The 23,848-nt window shown below is 45.8% G+C and overlaps 1 protein-coding gene across 1 annotated transcript in view; it reads right to left on the minus strand.

The window, feature by feature from the left end:
• LOC119321232 (deoxyuridine 5'-triphosphate nucleotidohydrolase-like) overlaps window positions 1-21,474 on the minus strand; it is a 92,018-nt gene extending 70,544 nt beyond the window's left edge. Inside the window, exon 1 of the mRNA XM_037595009.1 lies at window positions 21,418-21,474. Within this exon, the coding sequence (XP_037450906.1) occupies window positions 21,418-21,474 (57 nt within the window). The remainder of the gene's footprint in view (window positions 1-21,417) is intronic.
• Between the last annotated feature and the right edge of the window lie 2,374 nt (window positions 21,475-23,848).

Consider the following 23,848-nt stretch of genomic DNA (forward strand, 5'->3'; position numbering starts at 1 on the left):
AATCTCAGAACATAATGGATACTAGGGATCAAACCCTAACAAAACTAACTCGATTACATGATAAATCTCATCCAACCCATCACCGTCCAGCAAGCCTACGATGTAATTACTCACGCACAGCGGTGAGCATCATGAAATTGGTGATGGAGGATGGTTGATGATGACGACGGCGACGAATCCCCCTCTCCGAAGCCCCGAACAGACTCCAGATCAGCCCTCCCGAGAGAGATTGGGGCTTGGCGGCGGCTCTGTATCGTAAAACGCGATGATTTCTTCTCTCTGATTTTTTTCTCCCCGAAAGCCAATATATGGAGTTGGAGTTGGCGTCGGAGGGCCACCAGGGGGCCCACGAGGTAGGGGGCGCGCCCAGGGCGGGCGCCCCCACCCTCGTGGACAGGGTGTGGGCCCCCTGGTCTTCATCTTTTGCGAGGATTTTTTATTGTTTTTTCTAAGGTGTTCCGTGGAGTTTCAGGTCATTCCGAGAACTTTTATTTTCTGCACATAAAACAACACCATGGCAATTCTGCTGAAAACAGCGTCAGTCCGGGTTAGTTCCATTCAAATCATACAAGTTAGAGTCCAAAACAAGGGCAAAAGTGTTTGGAAAAGTAGATACGGCGGAGACGTATCATCGTGTCATTGCAAAAGACCTTAGGTTTATAGGTATTGTAAAAATATGAACCTGGAAGTTTATTAAGATATGCATTTGTGGATAATATATACAGTTGCAAAACATGGTAGAATTCACATGATGGTACTGGGAACAGAGGAAGCAAAGTGATAAGTTGGTTACAAATAGCAAACTGGAAAGATTGGACCTAAATATTGAGGAACATAAGTAATATGTGTATGATCTCTTCAATTGTAACCTATAAGTTATGCAAATTGAACACCCTATAGTTTGTCATGAAGGAAGATAGAATTTGAGCTTACAATTTACTGAGATAAAGAACGCATAGGGGAACATTTAAAAAGCTCGACGATAAACATGCCCTTAAAATAGATTATATTTATTTTATATAATGGGTATATGTGAAATAATTTATGTAGATAGTTTGTGAAGAAAAAACATTCGGAATGTTCTGGGCAAAAAATGATACTCCTAAAAGACTTTGTCAGTTAGTACGCAGAGACATCGAATGTAGGCGGCACATCGCATTCCTTCTGGAGACTCGCATGTAGCCTGCACCCGGTGGCGTAAAGGAGTTGTTAACTACTCACTGGCGCCTTAGAGCTTCTATTTTGTCTCAATACGTTGAGTCACGACGGCTCCGCAGACACCGAGCACATTTCCCATGCATGGTCGCATGAAATAAATTACATAGAAGCACTATGCATGTATGTATGTTGATATCCACCTAGGAAGCTATAAAAAATTATACACCTTACATGATTCACATAAACATATGTTATTAGAACCGTTTCTGCAAAAAAATCATTAAGATCGACACTTCATTTGCCTTTGCACGTATTGTGCACATATCCAAAGCTTTAAGTGATTTAGATAAACTTGTATCATTTGGACTCTTCTCCAAAAAAATATATTAAGAGGAATAAAGAGTCCAGATGTGAACCATCTCCTTCCTTTGCGTTTGGCACGTACATGCATGTGCAGGGAAAATGTGACACTCCAAAAATTTTGATTTAGTTTTTATCAAAAAAAATTTATTTGATTTGAAGGAGGCTATTTAAAATCTTTCAAAAAGGACTCTCCTTCTCAAACAAATTCTCTTATTACAAATATTTTATTTTGGGTCATCCTCAACCTTGATGTTTGGTATTGAAGGCTTTTCATTTGGTGTTGACTCATCACAATTAATTTTTGGAAAGTTTTTCAATTAAAAAGAAATCCTATGGGTTTTTGATTTATTCTTTTTATTCAAACTATTCTCTTTTGCCATGCCTCAAGTTAAAAATTTCTTCGAAAACCCCTCCCTCCACTTTGCGTCAAGTCAAATATCCAATCCCAGCAAGTTCAACCCATTTTTATTTTTTATTCTATTTATTTTATCCTCAAAACTATTCCTGTCTTTTATTTTGGACCTAGGTGATTTACAAGGAAGTACCTGATTGCTTTTGAGTTTTGATCCCAAACCAAATCCTCTGACTAGTCCTTTGTAGCACCAACCTAGATCCATCAAGACCCACTTGTCCACAGTTCAAAATTTTCAAGTTTTGCTCACTGCAAGTTTGGACCAGATTTGTCATTTTTGGTGAAATTCAAAAATTTTCTTCCCCAAAAATTCTGAGATAAATCAGGCTACCCCTAGATGCATCAAGAGACCACCTCACCAAAGATCAGCTCCAGAAAAAAAATTCACATGCCAAAATCATTTCATCAAACACCTGGCGTGCACTGTTTCTGTTCAAATTCAGTAAAGTTCAGAGATTCAGTGTTGGGTTCAGTCGACAGCATCGTTTTCTTCAGAGCCTCGGCGTCAATCTCACCAGTGCCCGCTCTGGCGCGATGCTCACTGCTCCTCCTCCTTATCCAGAGCGCCGCACGGTCATTTGGACGGGCACCGGCGTCGGTGGTGACGTGTCTCGCCGACGCCGGCAATTTCTGCGGTGGCAGAGCCACCCGTGGCGGCCAGCAGGGACCAGCACCACCTTTCGGCGCCATCCAGCACCGCCCAAGCCACCCGAAGCCTCTGCGTGGCTGTCCACTTGCCTGTGCACGTTGCGGCACTGTCGCCGTGGCCTGAGCAGCGCAAAGCATGCTCTCTGCCGCCAACGAGCTTCGTGAGCCGTTCCGTCGGAAACTTGGAGTATCACCCAAGGCAGGCCAAGCTTAGCACTTGAACGGAACCAGTAGACCATCACGGTGATGCCTAGCCCCCTAAATCACCTGACCGACCTCTGCCTCGCCGTAATAATCGCCGGAGTTATCCCGTTCTCGTCCACCGCCTCGGGCCGGCTATAAAAGGAGCCCTCGAGCTCGTTCTTGACCCAGCTCCACTCCTCCACCTCACCAGAGCCCCGCCTAGCCACAAGGAGGACCTCGAGGAGGTATCCTTCCACGACTCCGGCCGCCCCAATCCGCATCGGGCTCCGGCACGATCCACTCCGTTGAGGACACCTCCGCCTCCCAAACCGCGTCAGCAACCCTCTCGTGCACCCACACGTCTGACCCTAGCCTCGATTTGGCATTTGCAGCTCTCCTAGGCGAGATCCACCACCGCCCGAACCGCCGTCCGCTGGAGTAAAGGCCACCGTCGACGTGGTGCTCGCCGACGACCAACTCCACCACCCATAGACGTGGAAGAGCAATCTGAGTCCATAGGTAACATCCACTCCTCATAACTCGCCGTGGATCGCCGTCGGCGACCACCGCAGCCTTCGGGCGCCGATGACTCTGTTTTGAAGATTCAAACCTGACGGGTGGGACCCCCTCGTCAGCGTTTTCTTCTTTTTGAACCGTTTTCTGAAAATGCCTTCGGGCAAAATACGCTTTCTACACTGAAGTGGTTTCTGTCTTTTTCTGATCTACCCTCTGGAAACTTTCTGTTTCATTACAGATGAGTCCCTGGACTAAAACCTTAATAACTTTTAAACAGGAAATGATTTTTGATTGATTCTTTTTCTGTCATCTTTATTTTTCAGTCCAGTTTTTTATCATATTTATTTGAAAAATATTTGGAACACTTTTTGTCCTCACACGGTATTTACGTTAGTACGCGTTTTCTTTATACCGTAGATACCAGAGGAGGTGACGGAACCGCAAACTTCACCGAGCTAGACTCCGACTACTCCGAACCAGGCAAGCATGTTTGAACCTTTGTTATGATGAGTGTTTTGCATGTTTGCTTGAGTGGTTATTTCATGGCATGTTTATATGAATATCAGTAAGTGTTATATTGCATGCAAAGCTAATACAAGTAGGCTTCGAAACTTGATGTGTTATTTGATGTGAGTTTACATGATCATGTGGTGACATGAAAGGTGGTAACATGGTATTGTTGAAGCATGCCAGTCTTATGCCAAACCATTTAACTCCAGTGATAACGTGGATCAAGTCACGTTACCATCCGTTCCCTTTTTGTGCTACCACATGTTTTCTGCAAAGAATATGGTTTAGTAAGTTGCAAACTTCTTTCCTCGTACACACCCAATAGAGGGGCCATGACGAGGGTTCCATGGCCCTGGATTAAAGCCAGTCATCTGGTCAGGGGGCATGGGTGTTTCCGGTTGGGACCGAGAGGGGGCACCCCTTAGAGCGCGCGATATAAATTTGATCCCATGCTACTCGAGGTTGTGGCCTCCCCGTCACAAAGTTTTTCTTGAACGTTGCCTGGGGTGATTCCTGGCATCGGGATGTGGAATGGGTGTGTACTGGTTAGATGTGTTTCTTCTGAAATACCGTAAACGGAACTAGTCCTTCGTGACTACTGAAACCCGTTGGCTGTGGTTAAATAGTACAAACTCTACAGAGTCAAAATCATTCGAGTAACCGTATCATTCGAGTGATTTAACTTCATGAATTTATTGAATGTGAATGATGAAATATAAGCCCTTTCTGTGATGTCGCTCAGACGTCCGACTGTGGCACTCTTGATATTTACTTTTGATATAAGCCCTTTATGTGATGTCGCTCAGACGTCCGACTGTGGCACTCTTGATATTTACTTTCGATATAAGCCCTTTATGTGATGTCGCTCAGACGTCCGATTGTGGCACTCTTGTTATTTACTTTTGATATAAGCCCTTTATGTGATGTCTCTCAGACATCCGACTGTGGCATCCATGTTATTTACTTTCATTATAAGCCCTTTCCGAGATGTCGCGTAGACGTCCGACTGTGGCACGCACTGTCATTTACATTTCAATATAAGCCCTTTATGTGGTGTCGCTCAGACGCCCGACTGCGGCATGTTAATTTATTTTTACCTTTCGAGGTGTCGCTTCAGACACCCGATCGGTTTTCAGTTATTTTATTGGAATTTTGGGAGGACTACCGCCTGACTTCCTTTTTATTTAACATGTCGTGCAAATTTATTATCTGAGTGTGCATTGCTAACTGCTCATGTGCATCATGTTTGCATTTGTTATATCTTATGTCTAAACTGTCTTGCGAGTACATTCAAAGTACTCACTTGGCTTGTTGATTTGGCTAGATGTTGACGAAGGCGATCTTATGGATGAAGAGTATGATAGCGAGTCCGACGCCTAGAGGAGTCCCAGTCAGTCCCGTGCGATACTAGAATTGGTCACTTGTATCATATACGCTTCCGCTACCCGAATAAAATCATCGAGCCTCACTCCGACGCTCGATGAGTTGTAAGATTAGGAGTCATGTCACCCACTTCACTGTGACATATCCACCACCACTTTTATTACAAGTCAGTAGTATGCCACCACACCCTTGTGTCATATCCGCCCTTATGTATAATATTGGCGTGCTTGTAATAAATTGTTGAGCAGCCTCAGCTCCACCTTGTATAATAATTAGTACTTCTGGATTTCTGTATCAAGGATTTGTCTGCCAATAAGGAGATTTTTCCTATACTGGTCTATATTAGGGTTAGTTTCTCAATAAGCTTTTTATTGGAAAACCGGTCATGACAAACTTGGTACCAGAGCCAGGCTGACTGTAGGAAGCCACTAGGTGCGATCACTAATCGGTTATTAGCGTAATAAGTGCTATTTGAATATTTTGCAAATGTAGTCATTTTCTCACAGTCAGCGTAAATTTATGATCTGACTATTCAGAATTTTTGCCTACTTTTGTAGCTGGCTGGCAATGACTGTGAGTCACAGGTGTTCGCCAATGTACCTGAGGGGTTTGTCAAGCTTCTCGTCTTCATCGTCAAATCGCGATCGGGCCATCGACTCGTCCGGAGTTCACACTCTACCAACACAAGATCAGCGACAGTCTGTCCATGCACCAGTCCGCGGTGCAATTCAGGGGAGGACGTGTTGAGTCATGCCGCTTCCGGTTTGTGGGAAGGACCATGCCTACGGAGAGGCATGCTATGCAGATGGCTTCCCGTGAGGCGATAGCTCGTCTTCGGGATGTTCTTCCTTCAATGAAGACTCGTCGCTACCGCTACCTCCCATGCCACGGGCCATACACATGTCACTATGCATTCGCTTGCCCTAGGGGAGAGAGAGATGAGGCTATTGAGATGTTAGTTGAGTATCTCAAGGCCCTCGAGGCAGCTTTTGATAACCTCGTGGACGACCTTGTGGCTGCTCATATGGACTCTATGAAGAGCTGTTCCGCCAACAGGAGGGAGCTCCTCCATACAGCACCACCACTGACTTACGTCTCGTCCTCAGCATCGTATACACCTGACACCTTCGCCACTGCTCGCCGCCTGCCTACTCCTGAAGAATTTTACCAAGTCATCGCTCCTACTCCAGTTAGAGCTACACCACCTACCACACCCGCACCAGCTCCACAACTCAGTGCTTCACGTCTGGAGCCTATTAGTGAGGAGGAGGTTGACTCTCCAGCATCACTGGGTCTTACCCTTGGCAGACCGAGGGAAGTCCTTACCATCTCCGACTGAGTGCGCCTAGCAGCCGTGCAAGGCGTCAGCTTGTATGATATGTTTATATGTATATAGGTTTTGAGAAGTAGTTTGTGTGTGCATCATGTAGGAACTGGGAGAAGTGCACTAGCCTAAATAACATGTCAGGAATATGTACGCACATCCTGAGTGATGTATTGTATAATTATGGCTTGCGTGTAAGATATGTACTGAGCGGTCCTTCTCCATGCGCAATCGAGTATTTTCTTGAAAAATGTTGGAGTTATTTTTTTACGTCTTGCAAAATTATTTATTCTGCCACTCAGCTTTTCTCATAAGTTTTACAAAAAAATACCCCAGAGTGGAAAATGCCTCGTCCTTGGACTCGTTCCATGCCAAGTCCGCCGGAAGAAAATTATGGTACGCAGATAAGTAATAATTTCACACAGGGGCAGTCAAGTCAGCAAGGCAGTGAAGCAGCATTTTCTCAAGTATGCCGCCTTTATGAGCAAAGCCAGCAACAGCATCAAGAAATGATGAACCATGTCATCAATATGGGAAATCACCGTGGTCCGTATCAGCAGCAATCCAAATTGTCTGAACTACAAAAGATGCGTCCCCCAACGTTATCCCATACTGAAAAACCTCTTGAGGCCGATGATTGGCTTCGAGACATTGAAAGGAAATTAGTTATTGCACAATGTTCAGACCGTGAGAAGGTACTATATGCACCTCACTATCTCACTAGAGCAGCTGCATCATGGTAGCAGAATTTCCTACACATGCACCCCGATGAAAGCAACATCACTTGGGAAGAATTTAAAGAAGGTTTTCGTGGGGCACACATTCCCAGAAGTATTATGAAGATCAAGAAGAGGGAGTTTGATGACCTCAAGCAGAGAACCATGACGGTGACTGAGTACAACAGTCAGTTTACTCAATTATCTCGTTATGCCAACGAAGAGCACATGACTGAAAATAAAAAGATGGAAAAATTTCTGGATGGTTTGGCACCAGCACTTAAATGCTAGCTGGTCGTACACACCTTTCCGGATTTCAAAACACTTGTGGACAAAGCCATTGCATTGGAAAATGAGCGCCGCAGCTTCGAGGATTTTCGCAAGCGCAAAAGGGACCAGACTACTCTTACTCGCAACCACCGGAGCAAGATTGATTTTCAGAAAGGTGGGGCACACAAACCCACGAGCAATGTTTCATGCCCAAACAAAAATTTCCATGCGAGGGACAAGGATTTTACATATCGCCCAGGTGTTACTTGCTATGCTTGTGGAGAAGAAGGACACTATGCCAAGCAGTGTCCAAAGCCAAGAAACTCGGCCCCTAAGCCGAACAACGGTGGCAATAATTCAACGCCCAAGCGAAACAACTTCAACCCCAATAACAATCACAAGAAGGGTCACTTGAACCATGTGTCCAAGGAGGAAGCACAGAATGCCCCAGATATCGTACTCGGTACGTTCCCTGTCAACACAATACCTGCCACGGTTTTGTTTGATTCTAGAGCTTCTTACTCGTTCATCTCAAAGAAATTTGCTTTGCAAAATAATTTTTCGATGCTTCCCTTGGAAAAATCCAGGATCATCAAGTCCCCCGGGATTAAGCAAGTTACTCAGAGTTACTGCCAAGGTGTGGTGATTGAGTTTGAGGGACTAAAGTTTCATGCAAACCTCATTGTATTGGAAAATAAGGGACTGGATGTTATCCTAGGAATGGACTGGTTAACCACCAACAAAGGATTTATTGACTGCTTCAATCGGACTGTAATTCTTACCCACCATCACGGGAAGACAATAAAAATTGCAGCTCAAGAAAGACAAATATCACGGCAACCAAGGTTGAACAAGGTGGACATTTCAGAGTTAAGCAAAGTTCCAGTGGTGTGTGAGTTCCCCGACGTATTTCCCGAAGAACTACCAGGCATGCCACCAGACCGGGAAATAGAATTCATCATTGAGCTAGCACCTGGAACCAACCCCATTTACAAGAAGCCCTATAGAATGGCACCCTCCGAGTTGGTAGAATTAAAGAAGCAAATAAAAGAATTACTGGACAAAGGATTTATACGGGCTAGCTCCTCACCTTGGGGTTCACCACTATTATTTGCCAAGAAAAAGGATGGGGCACTAAGATTATGTATGGACTATCGAGCACTCAACATGGTCACCATCAAAAACAAATATCCAATTCCACGGATAAATGACTTATTTGACCAGCTCGCACAAGCCAAGGTTTTCTCAAAAATTGATTTAAGGTCGGGGTATCATCAATTAAAAGTACGGACAGAAGATATTCCCAAGACAGCATTCACCTCCAGATACGGATTATTTGAGGTTGGCATTGATGATATTCTGGTATACTCCAAGACACCATAAGAGCACGCTGAACATCTCAGGATTGTACTGGGAGAATTAAGGAAACATCAATTATACACCAAGTTCAGCAAATGTGAATTTTGGTTAAGACAGGTTGGTTTTCTAGGCCATGTACTAACCCAAGAAGGTATTGTCGTAGACCCGGAAAAGGTCAAGGCCGTACTTGGCTGGAAACCACCTGCCAGCATAACGGATGTACGAAGTTTCTTGGGAATGGCAGGATATTACCGAAGATTTATCGAAGGGTTCTCCACCATAGCAAAACCAATGACACAGTTACTCAAGAAGGATAAGAAGTTTGTATGGACTGAAGCCTTTGAGAAAAGTTTCCAAGAACTCAAAACGAAATTAATAACAACACCAATATTGGTTGTACTAGACATACACAAAAGTTTTGAAGTGTATTGTGACGCATCCCGGAAGGGCCTCGGATGCGTGTTAATGCAAGAAGGCAAAGTAGTCGCATACGCTTCCAGGCAACTACGAAAGCATGAAGAAAATTATCCCACTCATGACTTGGAGTTGGCAGCAGACATTCATGCACTCAAAGAGTGGAGGCACTTTTTGCTTGGGAATCGTTGTGAAATATATACGGACCATAAAAGCCTCAAATATATTTTCACACAACCAGAGCTCAATTTACAACAACGACGATGGTTGGAATTAGTGAAAGATTATGAGGTTGGCATTCACTACCATCCAGGAAAAGCAAATGTAGTGGCGGATGCTCTTAGTCGGAACCCCAGCTCGGGCAACGACAGTCTACCAAACTTGAGACCTGAATTTCAGCAGGAATTTGCTAAACTCAACTTGGTAATGGTCACTGAAGGCAATGTATCAAATTTGGAAATACAGCCTACCCTAATGGAACAGATTAAGGAGGCTCAGCATGGACACCCCAGCATCGAAGGCATAAAAAGAAAAGTGAGTTTGGGCAAGGCCTCAGAATTTGTCATAGACGATAAGGGAATATTATGGTACGGAGATATGCTTTGCGTACCAAATATAGAAGACCTTAAACAGCAAATTCTAGACGAAGGTCACACCGCTCCATATTCAATCCATCCTGGAGGGACCAAAATGTACAAGGACATTCAGGAAAAAATTTGGTGGCATGGTATGAAAAGGGATATAGCCACATTCATTGCATGTTGTGATTCATGTCAGCGCATTAAAGCCGAGCACCAAAAACCAGCAGGACTATTACAGCCAAATAAGATACCCGAGTGGAAATGGGACGAAATTGGAATGGATTTTATTGTCGGACTACCTCAGTCGTGATACGGAAATGATGCCATATGGGTCATCACAGATAGATTGACTAAGGTAGCACATTTCATCCCAGTAAAGACGACCCACACCACTCAGAAACTTGCCAAACTTTATCACTCCCGTATCGTTTGTCTGCATGGAGTCCCAAAGACTATAATATCTGACAGAGGCACTCAATTCATCTCTAGATTTTGGGATCAATTACAACAAGCTCTGGGAACTCAACTAGCATTCAGTACAGCATACCACCCCCAGACTGATGGACAAACTGAACGCGTGAACCAAATTCTAGAGGACATGTTGAGAGCATGTGTCCTCACCTATGGAATCAGTTGGGAAGAAAGCTTGCCATATGCCGAGTTCGCATACAACAACGGATACCAAGCCAGCCTACAAATGGCACCTTTTGAAGCCTTGTACGGGCGGAGATGTCGTACCCCACTAAATTAGTTAGAGACCGGAGACAGTCGTATCTTCGGCCCAGACATGCTCAAGGAAGCTAAGGAGAAAGTTAGGATAATCAGGGACCGACTCAAGACAGCTCAAAGCCGACGGGAGGGTTATTACGAAAGAAAACATCGGGGAGTCAACTTTGAACCCGGTGAGTATGTGTACCTACGAGTATCCCCTATGAGGGGCCTGCAATGATTCAAAGTTAAAGGAAAGCTAGCACCAAGATTCATCGGACCCTTCTGTGTAGTTGCGTGAAGAGGCACGGTAGCCTACCAGCTAGACCTACCCGAAGAACTGTCAGACGTCCACGACGTGTTCCACGTCTCACAGTTGAGGAAATGTGTAAGCAACCCAGAGAAGCATGTATCTCATGAAGACATTGACGTGCAACCAGACCTCACCTACAAGGAACGCCCAATAAAAATATTGGAGGAGTCTGAATGGAGGACCCATCAGAAAACAATTAAGTTTTTTAGAGTTCAGTTGAGCAATCACACCGAGGATGAAGCAACATGGGAAAGAGAGGATTTTCTTCGAACAGAACACCCACACCAATTTGAGGATCAGCTGAAATCTTGGGGACGAGATTTTTCCTAAGGGGGTAGGTGTTGTGACACTCCAAAAAATTTGATTTAGTTTTTATCAAATTTTGTTTTATTTGATTTGAAGGAGGCTATTTAAAATCTTTCAAAAAGGACTCTCCTTCTCAAAAAAATTTCTCTTATGACAAATATTTTATTTTGGGTCATCCTCAACCTTGATGTTTGGTATTGAAGGCTTTTCATTTGGTGTTGACTCATCACAATTAATTTTTGGAAAGTTTTTCAATTAAAAAGAAATCCTATGGGTTTTTGAATTATTCTTTTTATTCAAACCATTCTCTTTTGCCACGCCTCATGTTAAAAATTTCTTCCAAAACCCCTCCCTCCACTTCGGGTCAAGTAAAATATCCAATGCCAGCAAGTTCAACCCATTTTTGATTTTTATTCTATTTATTTTATCCTCAAAACTATTTCTGTCTTTTATTTTGGACCTAGATGATTTACAAAGGAAGTACAAGATTACTTTTGAGTTTTGATCCCAAACCAACTCCTCTGACTAGTCCTTTGTACCCCCAACCTAGATCCATCAAGACCCACTTGTCCACAGTTCAAAATTTTCAAGTTTTGCTCACTGCAAGTTTGGACCAGATTTGTCATTTTTGGTGAAATTCAATAATTTTCTTCCCCAAAAATTCTGAGATAAATCAGGCAAATGCATCAAGAGATCACCTCACCAAAGATCAGCTCCAGAAGAAAAATTCACGTGCCAAAATCATTTCATCAAACACCTGGCGTGCACTGTGTCCGTTCAAATTTAGTAAAGTTCAGAGATTCAGTGTTGGGTTCAGTCGACAACGTCGTTTTCTTCAAAGCCTCAGGGTCAATCTCACTAGTGCCCGCTCTGGCGCGATGCCCACTGATCCTCCTCCTTATCTAGAGCGCCGCACGGTCATTTGGACGGGCACCAGCGTAGGTGGTGACGTGTCTCGCCGACGCCGGCAACTTCTGCGGTGGCAGAGCCACCCGTGGCGGCCAGCAGGGACCAACACCACCTTTCGGCGCCGTCCAGCACCGTGCATGCCACCCGAAGCCTCCGCGTGGATGTCCGCTTGCCTGTGCACGCTGCGGCACCGTCGCCGTGGCCTGAGCAGCACAGAGCGTGCTCTCTGCCGCCGACGAGCTGTGTGAGCTGTTCCGTCAGAAACTTGGAGTATCACCCAAGGCAGGCCAATCTTATCACTTGAATGGAACCAGTAGACCATCACGGTGATGCCTAGCCCCCTAAATCACCTGACCGACCACTGCCTCGTCGTAATCATCGCCGGAGTTATCCCGTTCTCGGCCACCGCCTCGGACCGGCTATAAAAGGAGCCCTCGAGCTCGTTCTCGACCCAGCGCCACTCCTCCACCTCACCAGAGCCCCGCCTAGCCACTAGGAGGACCTTGAGGAGGTCTCCTTCCCCGACTCCGGCCGCCTCGATCCGCTTCGGGCTCCGGCACGATCCACTCCGGTGAGGACACCTCCGCCTCCCAAACCGCGTCAGCAACCCTCTAGTGCACCCACACGTCTGACCCTAGCCTCGATTTGGCGTTTGCAGCTCTCCTAGGCGAGATCCACCACCGCCCGAACCGCCGTCCGCCGGAGTAAAGGCCGCCGTCGACGTGGTGCTCGCCGACGACCAACTCCACCACCCACAGACGCGGAAGAGCACCCCGAGTCCATAGGTACCATCCACTCCTCCTAACTCGCCGTGGATCGCCGCCGGCGACCACCGCAGCCTTCGGGCGCCGGTGACTCTGTTTTGAAGATTCAAACCTGACGGGTGGGACCCCCTCGTCAGCATTTTCTTCTTTTTGAACCGTTTTTTGAAAGCGCCTTCGGGCAAAATACGCTTTCTACACTGAAGCGGTTTCTGTCTTTTTCTGATCTACCCCCAGGAAACTTTCTGTTTCATTACAGATGAGTCCCTGGACTAAAACCTTAATAACTTTTAAACAAAAAATGATTTTTTATTAATTCTTTTTCTGTCATCTTTATTTTTCTATATAGTTGTTTATCATATTTATTTGAAAAATATTTGGAACACTTTTTGTGCACACATGGTATTTACGATAATACACATTTTCTTTATACCGTAGATACCGGAGGAGGTGACGGAACCGCAAACTTCACCGAGCTAGACTCCGACTACTCCGAACCAGGCAAGCATGTTTGAACCTTTGATATGATGAGTGTTTTGCATGTTTGCTTGAATGGTTATTTCATGGCATGTTTATATGAATATCAGTAAGTGTTATATTGCATGCAAAGCTAATACAAGTGAGCTTCGAAACTCGATGTGTTATTTGATGTGAGTTTACATGATCATGTGGTGACATGAAAGGTGGTAAGATGGTATTGTTGAAGCATGCCAGTCTTATGCCAAACCATTTAACTCCAGTGATAACGTGGATCAAGTCACGTTACCATCCATTCCCTTTTTGTGCTACCACATGTTTTCTACAAAGAATATGGTTTAGTAAGTTGCAAACCTCTTTCCTCGTACACACCAAATAGAGGGGCCGTGACGAGGGTTCAATGTCCCTGGATTAAAGCCAGTCATCCGGTCAGGGGGCATGGGTGTTTCCGGTTGAGACCGAGAGGGGGGCACCCCTTAGAGCGTGCGATATAAATTTGATCCCATGCTACTCGAGGTTGTGGCCTCCCCGTCTCAAAGTTTTTCTTGAACGTTGCCTGGGGTGATTCCTGGCATCGGGATGTGGAATGGGTGTGTACTGGTTAGATGTGTTTCTTCTGAAATACCGTAAACAGAACTAGTCCTTCGTGACTACTGAAACCCGTTGGCTGTGGTTAAATAGTACAAACTCTACAGAGTCAAAATCATTCGAGTAACCGTATCTATGGTCAAGGACTGTGTTCAACTTGTCTTTGTTAGTCTCAGTGTCAGTCTCAGTGACAATCTCCGGTGAATAAACATGAGTGTTAAATCCGGCTGAATGATTACTCCTGTGGATGGACTAACCTGTTTATTATTATGTACTGAGTATTTCCTTGGAGTGATTTAACTTCATGAATTTATTGAATACGAATGATGAAATATAAGCCCTTTCTGTGATGTTGCTCAGACGTCCGACTGTGGCACTCTTGATATTTACTTTCGATATAAGCCCTTTATGTGATGTCGCTCAGACGTCCGACTGTGGCACTCTTGATATTTACTTTCGATATAAGCCCTTCATGTGATGTCACTCAGACGTCTGACTGTGGCACTCTTGTTATTTACTTTCGATATAGGCCCTTTATGTGATGTCGCTCAGACATCCGACTGTGGCATCCATGTTATTTACTTTCATTATAAGCCCTTTCCGAGATGTCGCGTAGACGTCCGACTGTGGCACGCACTGTCATTTACATTTCAATATAAGCCCTTTATGTTGTGTCACTCAGACGCCCGACTGCGGCATGTTAATTTATTTTTACCTTTCGAGGCGTCGCTTCAGACACCCGATCGGTTTTCAGTTATTTTATTGGAATTTCGGGAGGACTACCGCCTGACTTCCTTTTTATTTAACATGCCGTGCAAATTTATTATCTGAGTGTGCATTGCTAACTGCTCATGTGCATCATGTTTGCATTTGTTATATCTTATATCCGAACTGTCTTACAAGTACATTCAAAGTACTCACCTGGCTTGTTGATTTGGCCAGATGTTGACGAAGGCGATCTTATGGATGAAGAGTACGATAGCGAGTCCGACGCCTAGAGGAGTCCCAGTCAGTCCCGTGCGATCCTGGAATTGGTCACTTGTATCATACACGCTTCCGCTACCCGAATAAAATCATCGAGCCTCACTCCGACGCTCGATGAGATGTAAGATTAGGAGTCATGTCACCCACTTCACTGTGACATATCCACCACCACTTTTACTACAAGTCAGTAGTATGCCACCACACCCTTGTGTCATATCCGCCCTTATGTATAATATTGGCGTGCTTGTAATAAATTGTTGAGTAGCCTCAGCTCAACCTTGTATAATAATTAGTACTTCTGGATTTCTGTGTCAAGGATTTGTCTGCCAGTAAGGAGATTTTTCCTATACTGGTCTATATAAGGGTCGGTTTCTCAATAAGCTTTTTATTGAAAAACCGGTCGTGACAGAAAAAAGAGAGACCACATAGGATTTGCATCACAACATGGGATGGTTGGGAGGAGACCACGCCCAGATTTCCCTTTTTGTTTCTTTATATAAGGAAACGGGGAGAGACCCGGATGAGAACGTCTGCTTTCTTTCTTTATTACCAAGAGAAAACATGGATAGACCCAGGTGAGGACGTCTCCTTTTTTTCACGTCCCATGCTTCATCCTATGGCTAAGGACACATTCTATGCTAATCAGATGGATGTAATTTCTTAACTCTCAGGATTAACGTGGTGCCTCATATGGTGCTTCTAATTAGAAAATATAAGATTGTTCTTCGTCCGGCCTTGTTGAATTTGAGCGGCTGCAATTCTAATCTGGTGGGAACTATGTTCATGGCCAAGGTTGATTCATAGAGGGATCACAATCAGATCCGGGGAGGATCGACATGGCATGTGAGCCAAAACTTTGTGACCTTAGCTAAATTCAAGGATTTTATGAGGCCAGATGGGGTAAAATTTGGCCAGGGTCCTGAACCTGCCCTATAATCTAAGATATGGTGCTTGGGCCAAGGAAATTGCAAAGCAAATTGATAAGTAGGCCACCTCGATTCAATTTGATCATGTTGGTGGCTTCGTGCGTGCGAGGGTTTCTATTGATGTAAATAAACCACTTAGGAGATGGGTACTGATTGATTCGGCGTGAAGGAAGAAGCAAGATTTACGTGACATCCTATATGAGAATATGCCACACTTATGCATCTCCTGCGACTGCCTGGGAAATTCTGGATTGCTTTGCCCAACTATGGGACCTACTGATGAAAAAGAAAACTTACCGTTTGGGTCTAAGCTTTGGCTACAATATGATCGCAAAAGAGCTTGTTCAGGAGATAATTCGAGCAATGATCGTCCGAGTAGCCAGTGAGAATCAAAGAGCTCAAGTAATGTTGTTGATCCGAGTACTGAAGTCACCTCCCCGATGAAGAGTCATTAACAAAATAAGCGAAAGGGAGGGCCAACATAAGTATATAGTCGTGTTGAGCCTCCCCTTCTTCTCTTGAACTCTAGTGCATAAATGAATGATGATCTAGAGATGAGTGCAAAGGGAGGAGGGGTGGGGATGACTATCTTGGTGACGGAAGTGAATTCGAGAGGAACCCGAAGAAGAAGAAAATGATGTCCACCCCGATGTAGGTGAAAATATGTGGTGCTTCCAGGGGAGCCTGCTCCCATGATCTAGTGCGAGCTCGACAATTGGATCTGAGATCCAACAGCCATTTGAAGAGCTTTGAAAATTTTGCATACCCCTTTGAGTAGAGTAGATACATGTAGTTCTTGTAGCTTCGTCACTAACCCTTGGCTCTAAGATCCAACAACTAACGTGGGCACGTATCACTGGATCATGGGAGGCTTAGAAGCACATGATATCCCCTCAGCCCCCAATTTAGGTTGGATTTGACATCTCCTAGAGTAGTAGCTAGTCCATGTTTTTCCTTCTTGGATTTGCTATGGTTCCTGCAGTTAGATTTTATGTGCACTACTATTAAAATAGATAGTCTTACTCTCACGTGTTAATAGATTACCGAAGAAAATTCTTGTGCTCCCAGCTCTAGATCGAAATGGAGATCTCGCTATAAATAGAACGTCGATTTCCAAGAGAAAAGAATGGATATAAGAAAGATAATGCCAACTAGCGGGAAAAGAACGTACAACCTATTAGAGAACTTCTATCAAGGTCATCAAAACATGCCAATCACCGTAAGAATCGCCCATATAATCATTTTAACAAGATAAATCGGTCTAGTAGAGTCGCTATGCCACACTCTATCATTAATATTTTTGGAGGTTGGGTTGGGGAGGGGGGATATTTGGGAGTGCACTCCATCCCAGAAATGATTTGGCATGGAAGACATTTTCCCACACTACTCTTCTTGTTCGTGATGCCTCCTCCCTTGCATCATTGTAGAACTGCCTCTGGCTGCCCTCGGGGCAACACCATGGACTCCTACCATCACATTTTCGGATGACGTGCCTTGCCTCCTACTCCTTCCACAAATCCCACGCCGGCACCATCAGATGACCACCTCCTAGGCCATTATGTCATCAAATATGTCGCTGACAACCCTGCTAACAACGTCTACTTCGTCCTCCGGCCACCTGCTAAAGTCGTTGAACCACGACACAACAAAGAACAAATATGAACTAGAGGAAGAAGGTGGGTGTCTCCCCCTCATCCATTCATCACGATGGCTGGCGAAGAAGTGGCACTTATGAACTCGAAAGTGTTCGGTGATACGCTGAATTGGATCCATTTTTTAATCTATTTGTATGCTTAGATGCAATGTAATAGTGGAACAATGAGGGAAATTGTGCAATATTTTGTGTCTGCTGATGCTTTTATATCACTTCTATGCATTTGGGTGGATCTCTGGTCAATTGTGTATGCTTATTGATGAGTACGATGGGTGATTCGGTGGAGGTAAACGACGACCCAGGATATTTGGATAGTCATGATTTCTCTCTTGACACCACTTTGAGTGATTGGATGATGCTAGCAAAGAAGCCAAACTAGATAAATTCTAGGGCTCACAAGCTTCTAGGAAGAAAGTAGTCCAGCCTGCAAACTAAACCAACGAAGATGAAGTTGCTCTTGTGTTGGCATGACAAGATATCACTATGGATGTGATCATTGAAAAACCATACCAGTGCAAAGTATTGAAAATGCATCAAAGATTATTTTTGTCATCACCTTCCCTATAAATCCACACATACCCCACAAATCTCTCACAAATCGATGGCGTGTGATTCAACATATATGTAGCCATTGGGTTGGTTGTTTGGAGCAAGTGAGGAACTCGACTCCTAGCAGTACCACCATTAATGAATATCTGAGCACTCTTATCTTCTGTTAAACACCACATCTGCCTATAAATTTTAGCATCAATGCATTGTTCATTTGGAACTTGTACTATGGGAGCCCAAGAAAGGTACAAGAATTTTACCAAAGAGAAGGGCAAAGCATTTGGCCATCGACATTGTTCGAAAGAATCAGAGGCCAACGAGAAGTGGAACACAAGGAATGAGGACGCTCCTTCAAACAATCGAGGTCATGTACATCTTCCTCTCTAGAATTGGGTCCCAATCTGGCGTCAGGCGTGTGGAGGCGCGACGGGAGGAGGAGATCATAGGAGATGCTCAAAAGACAATGAATTGTGGTGGGGATGAAAGACATCTTGATGAGTTGATCAAGTCAACGAAGGAGAAGGAGTTGGCAAAGAAGAGGAAACAAGAAAATATGGAGTTGGAGGAGAGGATGCTAGAAGAGAAGAATGTGTGGTGGGAACAAATGCACGAAAGTAAAATGTGCAAGGATGAGATGGAGGCGCGTAGGCTTCAATTTGAGGAGAATCAGTTGCCACAATGGAAGATTGTCGAGGACAACTGGTTGATGATGTTAGATCCAAATGTGTCGTGGATGACACATCAAAAACATTTTGGAAGATGAGGCAAACGGTAGTCTTCTAGTATGGCTTGGAGCAGTTAACACACAGAAGGAGGAGACGGTACACACATGGGAGCCGATGGCATGTGATTTGTACATGTCAGTTGAATGTGTGCATGATACTTCATTTTGTGTTTATTCTTTTGGAGCCTATGATGATTTAGTTGAAAATGTTTAAGTGTTTGACGGTGAAAGATAGGGAAAAAAAACTATGGATGTTGCTCCTTCGACGACTCTATTTGCACGTAACCTCAGTGTCCTCTAAAAAATTACGGAGGATGCTGCTACAAAAACATTTTAGAGATCGCGTACATGGTGGACAAGGAAGAGTAGCGCTTAGAAGGTGGTAGCGGCGCAGGTGTGGGCTGCGGATGATAGGTATCAGTTCGACTTAAATAGATTTACACAAACGAAAATAACAAATTATTCATAAAGCATGCATGATGAACAATTCTGACTTACAAGAACCTTGAAGCGAGACTGCCCTCCTCATTATGATGCACACAACCATTCTGATTAAACTTTAAGCCGGGTATTGGACGTCTACTACAATCAAACTATTGCAAGATATGAAGTTAAAGTTGACTTTTTCCACACCAACACCTTGCAAAAGGATGAGCGTCCTGACACCATCATGACCATGTTCGACGGGAGATGGCCGAGACAAGGATTTTCTTCCTTGTGGTTTGGCTTGCTAACTGGATGGTCAATGGGGCAAAACCAGCTTACGATGGTCTGGTGGGCAAAATAAATGGTATTCATAGTTCGAGATCATATCCTAGCCAGTTTTAAAGTCCAGGATTGCAAATTGAACTAAGATATGAGTTTGAGATTGAATATACATTTTCCTCTAAAATTATCGTGAGGTAACCTTGTAGATGTTCTTATAGATCTACAGGTATGGCCAATGACCTGACATTTTTTTTCTTACGATAACCCTGTACACTTTTTTCCCGATAATGGGTGACCGACCGGTTGATTCATCACAGAGCTGCGCGACTACAACCAAGTTCTTTTGGGGATTTATTATACTATATACATACGAATCTTTATGCGACTACATACGAAACAAAATAAGTGAATCTACGCTCTAAAATGCATCTATATACATCCGTATGTGGCTTATAGTGAAATCTCTACAAAGACTTATATTTAAGAATGGAGGGAGTACATCACGACGAACAAGTGTATACTTCCTCCCTTCCATATAGGGCTGCAAGAAAAGTTCGAGGCTCGTGAGCCGCTCGAGATCAACTCGTTTTTTGGCTCGACTCAAGATCAACTCAAAAAGAAATGAGCTAAGTATGAACACTTTTTGTAGCCCGGTTGAGAAACGAGCTGATCTTGAGTCAATACTAGCTCGCTCGGGATTAAGTCATATATTAAATAGAAATAGGATAATTTATTACCATATATATCGCCCAGGATTTTTCTCTATTTTATTTACAAACTGAAAGCTTAATTAATTGTAAGGAAAATTTAGACCATATTATGGTATGTGGTCGGCCATGTGTTAAATAGTCTATTGTTTTTGGCTCTCCAGCATGCACTACGCTGCAAGTTTTCATGATTGTTGGCCTATTTTGTTTTCCCAGATTTTCAGTGGTGGGAGAATAAGTCATTCTAAGAAATTATTATTATCAACGTTTTGATTGGGATAAATATTTTAATGTTTTCTATGTCAAGTTGTGCCTTATCTAGTGCGAATAATAGTCATAGACTTAAAAAAATTGTCGTCTCATTTAGCTCGAAACTAGCTCGAGATCGACTCGAGATCATTACAAGCTGAGCACGAGTCATGTTCTACAGCTCGATCTTGAGCTTCACTCAATTTAAGCTCGCTCGAATTATAATATGAGTTGAGCTGAGCCAAGTCCAACTCGCTCGAACTCGTCTCGTTTGCAGCCCTACTTCCATAACATAGTGCCTATAAATTTGTCTAAATCTCAAACACTACAAACTTTGACCATATTTATAGAAAAAATATATGTACTAGAATACCAAATGCACATCATTGGATTAATCATGAGTTAAGGCATCTCGAACGCCTACCCGCAAACCTTTCGCATGTGTCCGGACAGCAGAAGCCATCCAACGCGGGGCTGTATCGGTCTGCGGCGCGGTACGGACGCAATTTCCCCCGCAAATCAAAGACAAGTGTGGGAGGCTTCGTGGGAGTCCAGACCGATCCCACGCTCACTTCTGATCGCCCTGGCCCACCAAACACCCCTCACCCCCTCCCGCGCTTTCCTTCTTATGCACGCGTCGCTTACCGCGCCGCATTCATGTTGGCCCAGAGCACGCAGAGGCCGGCATTGATGCTGTGATGTGACCGGACAGAGGGAGGGCGGCGCTGACCGACGATCTCTCGGCAGCCACCGCTTCGATGCGGACGCGGGTTCCCGAGGAACCAACTTCGGCCGTTGCGCCGCATTCAAGCAGCTGACCGGCCCTTCGCACGGCCTAGCCGCTGCTATATAAGCCACGCTCCGGCGTCGTCCACATTGCATCCTCCTCCTTCCCTCTCCATGCCCATCTCCCTCCACATGTTCGGCGATGGGCAAGTCCTAGGCTTAGGCGCCGGCAGGCGGTTTCCTGGGCGGGATCTGGTGGATCGTGGCGATGCCGGCATGCCGCCCTCGAACTTCGGGACCGTCGTCCTCATTGGCGGGCGACTCCTCGACAAGGAAGTAGATCTTCATCTCCTACGGCAACGAGGAGGACCAGCAGCCAACGTCGTAGCAGTCCGCGCCGGCGATGCCGGGCCAGCTCTACGCCGCCACTGACACGGAGTTCGAGGAGCAGATCGAGCTGATGCTCCATCGCTCCATCGTTGACATCAACGGCTTGGCTCCGCCACCAGGGACGCTCCTCCCCGTGAAGCCGGAGCCGACATCCCCTCCATGCTCTCCATTGTCGCGCAGCTGCGGCGTTCAAATCGGACGCCGTGTGAAGGAAGAGTGGCTCTCGCCACCGCACAGACGTGTCAAGGAGGAGTGGCTCTCACCGCCGCCCCGACACTTCATCAAGGAGGAGCGTCGCTCACCGCGGCCCCGGCGCATCATCAAGGAGGAGCGTCGCCCACCACCGCCCCTGCCCAAGGCGCGCAGTCGCACTCTCCACTAACTCTGCGGTGGTGGGGCCGGCGACAACTGTTCGTGGTCTTGGAGCGCCATGGCGGCGCGGGAGTACGCCGACCGGGAGCAGCGCTGGCAGGACAGCCGCAAGGCCGCGTGCCGGTCCAAGTTTGCGGACTCGGACGTCCCGGCGCCACACATCACAGTGGACCCAGACCTGTTTTACGCTTGGGCCCTGGACCGCTTCGACGGCCAAGTGTCGTCTCCGTCGCCTCGACGGGGAGATGACCGGGTATGGCAAGGAATGGTCCCTCGCCGAGATTCGCCATCAACGCCTCCTCCAATGACCGCCGCCCTCTCCCCCAGCCCACATACTCGGTGGCCGCGGCGGCATTGCGCACGACGCAGGAGGAATCGGAGAGGATCATCCGCGAGCGTCAAGCGGCCGCTGGGAAGCCCTGTTGCGACGCCGCCACCTTCCGCCACCCGAAGCCCGACGACGACGACTCTGACGGTGGATCGGGCGCCGATGACGGAGGAGGAACCACCGGCCAGCCCGACATGGCCTACGAGGTCACCGTCAAGTATAGGATAGTTTAGGGTTTTATTTTATGATTTTTAGTTCACCGAACGAAATATCGTCTGGTTTTATGTACATATTATCCTAGTTTTGATGAAATCCGTCGTGTTTATATCAAAATTCGTCCGGTTTGATCGAATTTCGTCCAGTTGGTTCGAGTTGTTGTCAAAATGTATGCGGCTACGATTGGATGGCAGCCTCCCGCATCCTTGTCCGTAGACTGCCCCCCGGCCCCTTCCGCGGACGGAATTTTGCGGGTTGCCGTTGCAGATGCCCTTATATTTCCATAATCTACATGTTTGGTAATGTAGATGTAGACAATTTTTTCTATAAAGTTGATCAAAGTTGATAAAACTTGACTTTCAGAAAAATCTATAGGAGGGAGTATCAATCAAAGTAACGATCGTAACTCTGGTAGTACACAGTACTATAGTCGTTCGTCGTACGTCCTCGCCAATTAATCCCCGTACAGGAACCAGACAGATAGGACATGTTTCCGCACTAATTATTCGCCAACAAGTTGGCAACCGGCCCATGTGTGATCGTCCCAACTATCCGAACCATGTAGTCGACCGGCGTTTCCTGGAGCGCGCCGGGGCTGGTCCCGGAAGCCCGATGGTAGTGGTACGGTGACCCGGTGCCATTGTTTGCGCTTGTCCGCTGCCGCGTCCTCCTAGCTCAGCACGCACGGCCGGTCGCGCACCCCGGAGACAGGCACACGGCACGCATGGTACGCACGTCCGTGAGGCCAGCGCTACGATTCCTCCGGCGGCCGGCCCACCGCCGCCTGGCGCAAAGGCACCGTCGCCTTCTCTCGTACTGGGACAAGCATGCATAATCTTGACGCAACAGTCGCACCGCACCCCCTGGTAAAGGAGCCAGTCGCGCCCATGGATCTCTTTTTCTCGTCACAGGTAGCCTAGGCACATCTGTCCATGGACGTCCCACGATCCTCTCGCCCCGTCCCATGTGCGGCGGTAGTGTACCGGCCAGCCCACGCGCCTGATCGCCGGCAGCGCCAAGGGGTAGCCACTGATCGGTACTTGTCTCGGGTCACGTCACCACAACTAGCGCATGTAGTCATGTCCCGGTCCTCCAACGGCCCCTGCTGGCAAGTACCAACGGGCGTTCGGCTACGAGGAATTGCACTGTACATGTTTTGATGATAAGGCTATATATATAAGTGCGGTGTTTCGGTGCCCAGGCTCATGTGCACCCGGTCAGAAAAAATATCAAAACAATATATATAAGTGCAGTGTTTCGGTGCCCGGGCTCATGTGCACCCGGTCAGAAAAAATATCAAAACAAATACTAGGAAAATTCAAACAATTACATTTTTTGTGATAGATAATTTGATGCGTGAGGTTCGCTCCAATTTTCAAGTCATTTGGACATCTGAGCAGCTCTCAACAAAAAGAC

This window comes from Triticum dicoccoides, chromosome 6B (genome assembly GCF_002162155.2).
Source record: "Triticum dicoccoides isolate Atlit2015 ecotype Zavitan chromosome 6B, WEW_v2.0, whole genome shotgun sequence".
Taxonomy (NCBI): Eukaryota; Viridiplantae; Streptophyta; class Magnoliopsida; order Poales; family Poaceae; genus Triticum; species Triticum dicoccoides.